We start from the raw sequence: 12,021 nt of genomic DNA on the forward strand, positions 1-12,021 counted from the left end.
TTGAATTATAACGATAATATAGTTATCGTTATAATGTGAACGGCCCTTCAGTGCTTGTATGATGTATGTGGATACTGTATAAACGATATAGTTATAAATATCCGGATAAGTTACGGCTGGCAATAAGGACAGATCTTTACTTAAGGCTATTGGGTCTATTTGATATGGGTCCACACCAATCAAGCTTATCTTCTCTTAATACAGACGAGATGAAACCATTAGGCTACTGCTCAAATCTACGTGCGGCTAGGGGCAGGACAGATGTCATGTCAACAATATGGCCGCGGTTAGCTACTTCCGGTGTTTGCGAATAAGCCCTATATCTGCATACAGTAGTGACGGTACCACATCTACAGCTGGGTGGTAACAGATTCCTCTTGCTCCCAGCTTGAGGAACCAAAACTGTCACAGTGATCCATCCAGCTCTGGCACAGGCCATCACTGGAGGCCAGGAGCCGGGCACTAGAGGCGGTCAAACCGGAAGCACGGTGCAGCGAATGTCCGGGAGGCCCGAGGAATAGGCTGTCCGTGCCGTTTGCCTGTTGAGATGTTGACTGCATCAGGTTCTGTTCAGTCTCTGTTGATCTCAGTCCCAGCGTGTGCAGATGCAGTTCACTCCTCGTTAACTCGGACAGCGCCCGGGGGCCGCGCCAATCCGCTTGCGGTACCCTGTCTGAGATGCTATATGCGGACTGCTGCGGATCAGGCAAGTGTCCGTTCATACGTGACATCATTGTTCCCAAACGTTGCAATGAGATTTTCTTGGAATGTGAAAACCGATGCAGACGGTTGCTGGTTTGGACGAACGAAGAAGAAACGTCTTTCCCCAGGCCGTTGGTTTCAGGTCTGGCTCTAGCTCGTCTTTCCGTACCCGCCATGGACTTGAAGAGGGCAGATACGCTGAAGTGAGATCCTCCGCCTCTGTAGGATTGAGTGAAAGAGGTAGATGCCTCGTATCTGGAGGACCTTTCCCAAGGACCACATCTGTTTCCTACATCGCTACCGCTCTCCTGTTTCTGTTCCTCATGCTCAGCTGGTTCGTCGTGTAGTGGGCCTTCACTGTTGGGGGAGTAGGCACGTTGTGGTGCTTTACGATTACCCAGCAGGTCAAGAACCTCATAGCGGAAACTGGAGATGTCCTGCTTCAGTTCCTGAATGTGCCACAGAGGAATGGAATTTAATTAACCATATCATCTAATTACAGAAATATTATGATGTTATGGAGGAGGATTATATTAGAGATGATGATGATGATGATGATTATAAGAGCCAGCACTTCAAACGAAAGTGTTCTTTGAGGAATTGGAACCAATTCAAACTAGATATTATAAACCAAATATATCTGTCTAAAATCTTATTAAAGCAACCAAAGCAGTTCAAAACTATATACTAGCTTTATACCATGAGTCTGTTGAATGCTTTATTCGGATTGGATGAGAAATGTTCCATGGTTAATTATTTTTCTGTAAACCGCACACCTAATCTGTCAAATGTCATAAAATAACCAACAGAGCAATGTTTGTGGTAACCGTGGTATAAGCTAAAAATTTGACTCTGGTCCTTTTGAATTATTTGAAAGCCATGATGCCATAGATATGTATATAAAGGCTAGATGGCTCAAGGCGGAGTCCCTAACGGCATCACCTGGCGGCCATCTTACGACAGGACGCTCGCTCACTCGTAGCATTGAGTTTAATGGTGCAGGTACTTTTAAATGACCATAACTTGCTCAATTTTCTACCGATTTTCAAACGGTTTGGGTTTTTACAAACGTTATTAACGTGGCTATAATTCTGGCTGCTTTAACATGTTTCATGAATTTATTTTTTATTTTTAGTATAGGTATGCAGTGTCATAGGTACATCTTTGACGTTTATAACAAACCAAACCGTTTGAAAATCGGTAAAAAATTAAGCAAGTTATGGTCATTTAAAAGTACCTGCATCATTAAAACTCAATGCTACGAGTGAGCGAGCGCCCTGTCGTAAGATGGCCGCCAAAATGCGGACGTTGCACTCAATTGGCCAGCAGCGCGGACGAGCCATCTAGCCTTTATATACATATCTATGCATGACGCCTCGTGACTGCTCAACCGAGGGACGCTAATTCAAAATAAATGTCCTGTGTGGTTCCTTTTTTCAAAATATGTGTTCTGCGTGTGGAGAGATCCTGTGTGCATCACGTGTTTTGTCAAAATAAGTGCCTTCTGCACACATGTCAAAACCGTTTATGATAAAAGAGACGCTCACGTTCACAAAATACACGCAAGACACTCCCTTAACACTAAACTATTATTACGCATGAGATTATGCGAGCATCTGGCAAACGTAAGCGTCTCTTTTATCATAAACCCTTTAGACGCATCTGCAGAAGGCACTTATTTTGACAAGACATGTGATGGACAGAGGATCTCTCGAGGTGCAGAACACATATTTAAAAAAAAAGGAACGACACACATGACAAGCTACATACATGTTGTGATGAACTTCGCATCGAGTGCTCTCGAAAAAATAAGTCACCAGCCACCACTGTTTGAAAGTAATTTTTCGAATAATTTTAAGTCAATTATTCCTTACATATTACTGCCAGTCTGATTTCTATAATAAAGGAACAGTTCCCATACAGCAAAAAATAGATATTTTCAAATATAATTTAATATATTTCAAAATATAAAAAAGGCCAAAAATATTTTTGCTGAAATATATTTTCAAATATATTTAAAAATGTATTTTCCACCAATATATTTTGTGTCCTTTTTTTGTATATTTTAGTGTAAAGCATTTATATTCATGTCACATTGGAAAAAAAACTTTGTTTTGGTTACAAATCTGTTCATATGAAATATATTTTAAACTACAAAAAGATTATTTTATACACTGTAAAAAATGCTTAAAATGTTTTGTCATAGTCATGTCAACAGAGATAAAATATAGTTGAGAAAAGTCAACTTAATTTTATAAGTTATAACAACTCACCTGTAGTTATAACAACTCATCTCTAGTCAAGATAAAGAATAGTAAGTTGAAATGACTTGTAAATCCGAGTTGATTCAACAAAAAACTTTCCTTCTTTTACAAAAATTTTCCTGGAAATGTTTTTTTTTATTCCTCTGAAATACATTTTGAAATATATGTTGTTATATGAAGGTTAAACTAAATATATTTTAACCTCCCGAGCTTTGGTTAAAAATAGATTTTTACCAGCTATTTGGGGGTTAGGAAGAACCAATAAATATAATAACTATATATTTTTCTTTGAACATGTAGTGTAATTGTCCATGTGTGTGTACAACAGGTTCCAGTACACAGAATTAAGTATTATGGTGCAAACAACAAAAAAGTGATGTGTACATATCCAGGTCTTAGGAGGTTATAATTCAAAAGTAGATTTAATTAATCTTTACTTGCTATAAAATGTATTTAGCATATATTTTAAAATACTTTCGGTCAGAGAAATTTATTTTTTTGCTGTATGGGTTCACCCTAGAGTATGTTTGTGATGACAATAAAATGATTTTTTTATTTTGAAATAAGACTGCACAATATTGAAGAACAGTGCGATGTGCGATAACCTGCTAAATTATGCAATATACAACTATTTTTAATCACTTTTAAAAGTAAAAGTTGGAACAATTTAAAAAAATATATATTTAATTGGTAATTCCTAAAATCAGAATTATTTTTTCATATTTTTTTTATTTACTGTAAGTGAAAATTTAAGGTGAATAAAAAAAACATTACTTCAATTTGCTACAGGTAATGTACGCTTTCAAACGTTTTTAACCTATTTTACTTTTTAAAGTGATGATGCTTATATTTGGAAGATCACTTTAAATTATAATAAAATATATTAAAAAACTGAAACATATATAACAACATACATGTTTCACGTTCTTTCTGGCTAAAGAAAGCATCACTATCTCTCTGTCTCACCAGTCTCTCTGCTATTTGCATCAACATAAAACTTTGACTATACGCAACTTTTTGAAGTATTAAAATCATTAAGTTTTTGCAAACCATCACGTCTGTATTGCCATATGTAATTTCAATTTATCTTGCAGCCCAATTTTGAAATATTTACAACTCGTACAAATATCTGTTAGTGACATCACTTTGACCGGAGATAGACTCTGCATAAAAACATTTAGGAGGATGAAAAACTTCACACCTTAAAATTCTCCTCCGTCAGACCTTCATCTGTTTTGGCACTGCGGATCATGGCCGCAACGTAGCGTTTCACCAGGTTTCTAATCACCTCCTGAAAACAGCCAAAAACAGGATCGACTTTACAAATATTTTCTGCTGACATATCCTATGATCATCACTATTATGATATGATGGTGAGGGATAAGATGGTCTCTGAATGCAATTGGCATGCACATATTTTGCTATAAGAGAGAAAATCAGTATATTTTATAAATCATGTGGACGTGCATTCATTAACATTTATTTACATGTCCAATAAAGCATAATACAGCAGAAGCTCTTAAAACCATAGCTACTGCATCAATTTCAAACATTGGGGACTGACTGTCATGTGCACATTTGCCCCTATAATGCCATTTCCAATTACATACAACCTTGCACTCCCAAAAGCCATGATTTTGTCTACACTGTTTAGTAACGCAGCATAACAGCTGTGCTCTTTGATAATGTGTGTTCATTAAAGCATGGCGACATGCACCAGACAGAGGTTGCAGGAGTTGTGTATTAATGCATTAGAAATCAGCAGGGATCTTTCACTTATAGGAAACACAAGGCAGAATGCAATTAGAGCAAGTGCTAAATTTGCACAGATAAATGAATGTATCGTTCGACGCATACTATCAGGATTTATTTTCAGCGTGATCGTGTGCCATGTAACGCGTGAATTAATTTGAACATCTCATCTACATAATTGTAAGCATCTAGAACAATCACACTAGACATGCAGTGCTCTAGTAACTCATTGATATGCATGACACCCATAGACTAATGATGGCTTTTTTCTTCAATTAAATTTTTAATGTTAACAGCGCGATTGAAAGATAATCTATAATCTGATCTACAGTATGTAGCATGCTGAGACGACTGTCAAAATACGATGGGATGATGTCACCTGGTAATTCTGGTTCTCAATGAGGTTATCTGCATGTCTTTCCTGAAACAAACAGGAGAATATGGATATTGTCATAAAATAATTGACTTTTATAGCACTCTGTAATTGTCTGTGATGAAGTTTACATTCATGCATTTTATCCAAAGTGACCTACAGCGTAAGTTTGCAGTAGATGCCATGATCTTTGCATTGTTAATGCAATACTATACCAGTTAAGCTACAGAAACACTGATGCTCACATTATAAAAGCAAATTAAAACTGTTAAGGAATACATACGGTACATGTGTTCCTGTAGCTTTTAAGTATTGCATTAGCAACCATGAATTTATGCTTTTTGTCTTGCTGCCATGCGCATTTATTGTATATAAATGTAAGCAAAATACATGTGGACACCAGATTGACCATACTGTATATGTTTCATTTAAAATTAAAAGGCAACTGGGTCTCCCTTTGTTGCTAAAATTTGTCAGCTTTCACTCCTCTGGGAGTGAATAAAAGCATACATATTGATTGGCTGAAAAATTGGTTTAAAATAAAAAAAATTAATGATGTCTTACATAATCGATTTTTAAGTCCGACCAGAATTGTGGATCTGTGCTCTGTGTGGGAGAATACTGGGTGGGTGAGTTTGCCAAAACAGTGGAGTCTGAAGTTTAACTGATGGAAAGATGTCATGGGAATTGGTACGGCTGCAGCAAGGTTGCCTAGCAACCACCATCGGCCTAGGGCAACTTCAGTCTGGACGGCTAACAGACAAGCAGCTTCAATCCTAACATTTTTAATACATGCACCTTCTTTAAAGGGATAGTTCATCCAAAAATGACAATTCTGTTATCATTTACTCAACCTCATGTTGTGCTAAACCTGTATGAGTTTATTCTGTTGAACACAAAAGAAGATATTTTGATAAATGATGGTAGCACAGTTGACGGTACCCATTGACTTCCATAGTAGGATGAACAAACACTATGGAGGTCAGTTGGTACCAGCAGCAGGCTTACCATCATATCTTCTTTTGTGTTTACACAAAATGGTACATATTAGGACCTTTTTAAAAGGTACAGTCCCAGTGACAATTTTTTTACCTTTTTGTTCACAAAAAAAATGCATTCAATTTACTTAATTTTTTTAAGGTAAGTGGTTGCAATCAATTTATTTAAGCTACATTTAAACAAAAGTTTTTATTTAACTTAACTTTTTTTGTTTAAATGTAGCTTAAATAAATTGATTGCAACCACTTACTTTAAAAAATTAAGTAAATTGAATGAATAATTTTTTAGTGTACTCTCTCAGACAAAAGGTGCAAAAATTGTCACTGGCATGGTACCTTTTAAAAAGGTCCTAATATGTACCATTTTGGCACAAATATGTATCTTTGAGGTACCAATATGCACCTTTTGAAAAGGTACCACCCCAGTGACAGCTTATACCTATTTTCTGAGAGTGTACAATTTCTGAATGTTTGTTTTCCTCGTCTTTGAACTAAAATATTTTGAATAATTAATTTATCTAAGTCAAAAGTTTTTCTGAAAATTGTAACACGCTTTTTAAAAATTTTTTCTTTAAAGAAATAGCCATGCTAATTCACATTAGAAATAAGTTCACTACAGCTGTAATTTGAAATTTTGCTTCTCTATCACCATCTTTGTTTAAAGCATAAAATTGCAAGTTACATTACGTACGTATTTTAATTTTTGTTGAAAAATATTTAAAAAAATATTTCTTGTTATGCAACCCGTTTACACAAATTTTATGAATTTTGAAGTCAAAATTGAGCGTTTAATTAGGGCTGTCAAAAGATTAATCGCATACAAAATAAAAGTTTGTGTTTGCATAATATATTTGTGTGTGCTGAGCAGTGGTGGCCGGTGACTTCTTTATTCAAGGGCGCTCGATTCGAAGTTCGTCACATGAATGTACCCGTCATGTGTGTGGTTCCTTTTTTCAAAATATGTGTTCTACGCCTCGAGAGATCCTATGTGCATCACATGTCTTGTCAAAATAAGTGCCTGCTAGACATGTCTAAAGGCGGCAGTGGCTCAGTGGTTCATGTAGGTTGTCTACAAACCGGAAGGTTGGTGGTTCAATCCCCGGCTCCATCGGACCAAGTGTCGAGGTGTCCTTGAGCAAGACACCTAACCCCAGATGCTCCCGACGAGCTGGATGGCGCCTTGCATGGCTGACACCGCCGTCGGTGTATGAATGCATGAGTGAATGGGTGAATGTGAGGCAACTTGTAAAGCGCTTTGGATGGCCATAGGTCTGTTAAAAGCGCTATATAAATGCAGTCCATTTACCATTTAAAGGGTTTATGATAAAAGAGACACTCGCGTTTGCCAGATACTCACATAATCTACATAATCAGAGTTTACTGTTAAGGGAGTGTCTTGCGTGTATTTTGTGAACGTGAGCGTCTCTTTTATCATAAACGGTTTTGACACGTGTGCAGCAGACACTTAATTTGACAAAACACGTGATGCACATAGGATCTCTCGACGCGCAGAACACATATTTTGAAAACACAAGACACTTCAAACACTTATTTTAATTTCGCACCCCTTAGATGAGCAGTCACGAGTCGCCACTGATGAGTGTAATTATGATGTATATATAAATACACACACACACACACACACACATATATACATTTATGGCAAAATAATGTATATAATTTATATATAATATCAATTATATCAAAATCTAAATAAATTTATAAATGTAAATGTTTCTAAAATACATGCATACATGTGTGTGTATTTTAGTGTTGGGGGTAACGCATTACAAGTAACCTGCATAATGTAATAATGTTACTTTTCTAAAGTAACGCATTACTTTATAAATGTACACTTGTTCAAAAAAAGTAATGCAAGTTACTTTTTTAGTTTAATTAATTTGATAAAAAATATTATGTGCTGAATTAAACTAAACGTAGTCACATTATGCGCTCTATACGTACACGCCTATGTGGGAACAGTTTGAGTCAGAAACTGTGATGGCAGGCCAGAGCTTAATATTTCTGAATGCAGAACTTTTCAGTCATAAAAAAAACACCTGCAAGGCCTGAAAGAGATTAAGCCTCAGACAAGAAAAAGTAACGCAAAAGTAACTAAAAAGTAAAGTAAACATTAACTTCCATGAAAAGTAACTAACGCAATTTTTTTTTTGGGAGTAACTTAATATTGTAATGCATTACTTTTAAAAGTAACTTTCCCCAACACTGGTGTATTTATATATACTAAATAATAACACATATATGTATTATGCAAACACAAACTTTTATTTTATATGCGATTAATCGTGATTAATCTTTTGACAGCCCTACTTTTTATATTCCTAGTAAACGCATTTATACTTTAAAACTAAAATGTGTAAGTTCATAAACTTTTGTTAAACACAAAACGTATTATTTACGCTAATAAAAAAGTCTATGGGAAAAATGAATCAGCTTTTTTGTGAGAGAATCAGTGTCTCGCTAACTTCCGGGTTGGCCTACAAAAATATGTCATCCCTGCAGCACTCTATTATTAAGTTTTGTTTGTTTTGTTTTTTGGCAAAGTCTCTGTCAGATTTATTGAGTTAAAGCTATAATAAATCAGCCATACTGCTTACATCATAAAAATGCCAGTACATACCGTAAATTCTTTAAAGTTCTCGTGTTTATACTCGTCCTCTTGTCTGGACTCTCCATGTCCACACAGACGGCAGTGCAGCCACACACACAGGTACCACACAGACTTTGGACTGGGTACGATGTTGAAGGGTGGAGGTAACGTTCCTCCTTCATCAAAGTAGCTCATCCACAGCTTGGTGCGAGCAAATTTCCACTCAATGTCTGCATGATCCTACAGCAGAATAACAGAAGGCTGGTTGGACAGCTGTATTAATTACATTTAAGTATTAACTTAGTCTCTTGAAATAAAAATAGAAACAAATGACTAAGTTGTTAAAATACATAATGAGTATGGAGCTGTAAAAAATGTAGATTGTACAGGTAAAACAATCTGGATTTGGGTCAGTTTGATTGAAAATTTGATGTTCGTTTTGAAATCTGAAACATTTTGCGGAGGAATCACTAAGATTCACTGATAACATTTATTTAAACATACTGTTTTACCATCCGATTAACTACAGGAAATATGTAAATGAGATGCAAACATGCCCAAATTAGTACTAAATTCAATTTGCATAAAGTAATTCCCAGTCTTGCTTATCTAAGTGTTATTGTGCACGTTTTGGAGGGAGCAGCAGATTATTTAGATCTGGCATACTTGTACATGAATGTGCATATTTCGACTGTTGTTAAGGCACCTACCTGCATATCGTCTCTTTATGATGTAAAAAGTGCCAAGCTACCACTGATGTCTCGATTAACATTTCATGAAATGTTGCAGTTTGGTGTTGAGCTACTGTTTAATCTATTTGTCCCTTAATAGCGTATTTCAAAAGTTACTCAGGGTTTCCAATCCCTGGTGAACATGGACATGTTTTGTTTGGCACTCACAGCGATGAGTTGGTAAGAGTTGTTCATCATGGCGATGAGCATGTTCAACAGCACCACCAGCGAGATGACGTTATACGTGCCAAACATCGTGGCCCCCACAAACTCTGTGAACTCATGACGGGCCTTGACATTGGTGACGTACAGATTCAAAAGGCCAAACACAGACCAGAATAGAGACTGAAGGGTCTCAAACAACCTAAGAGAGAAATAAATAAAGAATGAAAAATGAAAAAAAAAACAGTTACAACATCCAAAAGCATTTTTCTTATATACTGTATAAATAGTGTAAATAGATGCAAAAATACTGTTCGGAGACTATGGACATATAAAATGAGCCCCATGCTCATTGCCAAGCATCATCAAGCATACACATCATCTTTTAATTTGATTTTAGAAGAACATAGGAACTGTTAAAGGAATGAGGGATAGTTTGGTCTCTGGGGTCCCTCAGGGATCAGTGCTTGGGCCACTCCTTTTCTCCATCTTTCTCCCTTTTAATCCAGGCTATATGCAAATAAAAATGTTTTTGTGTACCATTAACAACATTACATGAATCCTTCAGGAGACCCAACGCAGAAAATTCGACAAGATCTAAACCGTGGTCTATTTTCCTGTAGCTCTATTTGAAAAGCATTACATTATCAACCCATGGGCTTGACCCCCGGGACCACACATTCTGAATAAAAGTTCAAAAACCATTTGTCCAACCATCTTACAGCCATGCTGAGACACAAGCTCAAACCAGCAGGGAAAACAACCTTCCACAAGATTTCAAAACCAGCTAAAAAATGTACTCAAGTCACTTACGTAGAAAAGGCATTGTTCTGTCTCTCACAGCGGATCCCTTTACAGTGGTTGGGCTCATCGATCGCCTGCGTTTCGTAGTAGAAGTAAAGCTGGTTGAGGCCATTGGCAAAGGCCAGCAGCACCAGACAGTAGATGAAGAGGAACTTCAGGATGTCCAACAGCATTCGGCCAAGAGAGATCTGCAGAGGGCCCAGGTGAGAGTTGGCGGTAAAGAGTGAGATGAGACGCAGTGAGCTAAAGATGTTGGCGATGGCAAAGAGGGCCTCTGCAATGAGAGTGGGATGCCACATTTCCCAATCCACACGAGGACGAGAGCTGTTGTACTGATGGAGAGAGAAGAAACGGGACATTAACCGAGGCATTGTGGTGAAAACAGTATTAACTGAAACGATTCTCTAATCTAGTGTAGCAGTTCAGAAAAACATGATCTAATGAGGGATAATGATAACAACCTTAAAGTAAGCCACCATTTTAAGAGAAATTGTGGCCAGATAAAGAGAGTTCATGGCAAAATCCATCAGGTTCCACCAGTCATGAATGTATTCTGTGAAACCTCCATCCCACATCTCCTTGATCTCTGCCCAGATGAAGCCTGCAAACACCAAAAACAGCGTTGGTGGATCATTTTTTGGGGGTTGTTGTCATTGTTACTGGCTCTAACCAATCCAGTCCAGTCCTTGTGCTTATGTTTCGGTTTTATCTCGTTTTACCCTCATGTTGGCTTTGTTTGGACCTTTTGCTTTGTATTTTACTTTCTATTCATATCGTTTTATTTAAACGGCTGCTCTGCATCTAGGTTCTGTCCCTCAAACCTGACAAGAATAAAGCAAACTTTATTCTTTCTGTCCTCCAGAAGTGATGTGACCAGCATAATATCTCCACTTATGGGTTTTTTTGGGCTACTTTTGAGAAAAAAACCTCAAGCCATTATGATTGAGTCTTGATGTAATCAATTGTGAACTGCAGCTTGAGATATGATTTCCTCTGCTTTTGTCTTGAGGATAATAAATTATCATATCAATAATTCATGAGTATTCAATCATTTAACCAGAGGGGTACGACGGCAGCGGTGTCCATATCCTGTGCATTAGGCTGGGTTTATTGCTAGAGAAATGAGCCAACTAAATGAATTTTACCAACCAACGTTTCTTCATTCTTCCAGCTAAATGAATATTTCAAAAATGTCCTATTGGGGTACAAGAGAGCGCAATAGTGACTGTGGTTTTTTAAGTATTTTTCCCATTGATTTCTTCATAGGGAATCTCAAAAATTCTCCAATAAAGAGTTCAAATCATTAATAAAAGCAAGGAACTGAAATCAAGACAAATACACTATAGTTCAAAAGTTTAGGGTCACTTATGGTCACTCATTTGGTTTTAATAGGTTTGTCATATTTTAGGATAGTAAACCCATCGAAATAATGAAAAAACACAAATGTAACTTTGGGAATGTTGTGACGAAAAGTAATCATCCTTTGCCTAGAATCTGTAAAATCGATGTCTTGTCCTTTTTTTACTTTTGTGTCAAAGTGGTGTGTATTATAAAATAAATGAGGGATGTTTGATCACTGGGGTCCCACAGGGATCAGTGCTCGGACCACTCCTTTTCTCCAGCT

At 36.9% G+C, this 12,021-nt stretch overlaps 1 protein-coding gene across 1 annotated transcript in view; it reads right to left on the minus strand.

Annotated features, from left to right (window-relative positions):
• Positions 1 to 12,021, minus strand: part of LOC129424011 (short transient receptor potential channel 5) — a 41,635-nt gene continuing 29,614 nt past the window's right edge. Inside the window, exons 6-12 of the mRNA XM_055180554.2 lie at positions 10,859 to 10,998; positions 10,407 to 10,729; positions 9,600 to 9,795; positions 8,731 to 8,940; positions 5,098 to 5,139; positions 4,168 to 4,257; positions 1 to 1,151 (exon numbers count right to left, since the gene is read on the minus strand). Coding sequence (XP_055036529.2) covers positions 351 to 1,151; positions 4,168 to 4,257; positions 5,098 to 5,139; positions 8,731 to 8,940; positions 9,600 to 9,795; positions 10,407 to 10,729; positions 10,859 to 10,998 — 1,802 coding nt within the window. The 3' untranslated portion in view covers positions 1 to 350. The remainder of the gene's footprint in view (positions 1,152 to 4,167; positions 4,258 to 5,097; positions 5,140 to 8,730; positions 8,941 to 9,599; positions 9,796 to 10,406; positions 10,730 to 10,858; positions 10,999 to 12,021) is intronic.

This window comes from Misgurnus anguillicaudatus, chromosome 9 (assembly GCF_027580225.2).
Source record: "Misgurnus anguillicaudatus chromosome 9, ASM2758022v2, whole genome shotgun sequence".
NCBI lineage: Eukaryota > Metazoa > Chordata > Actinopteri > Cypriniformes > Cobitidae > Misgurnus > Misgurnus anguillicaudatus.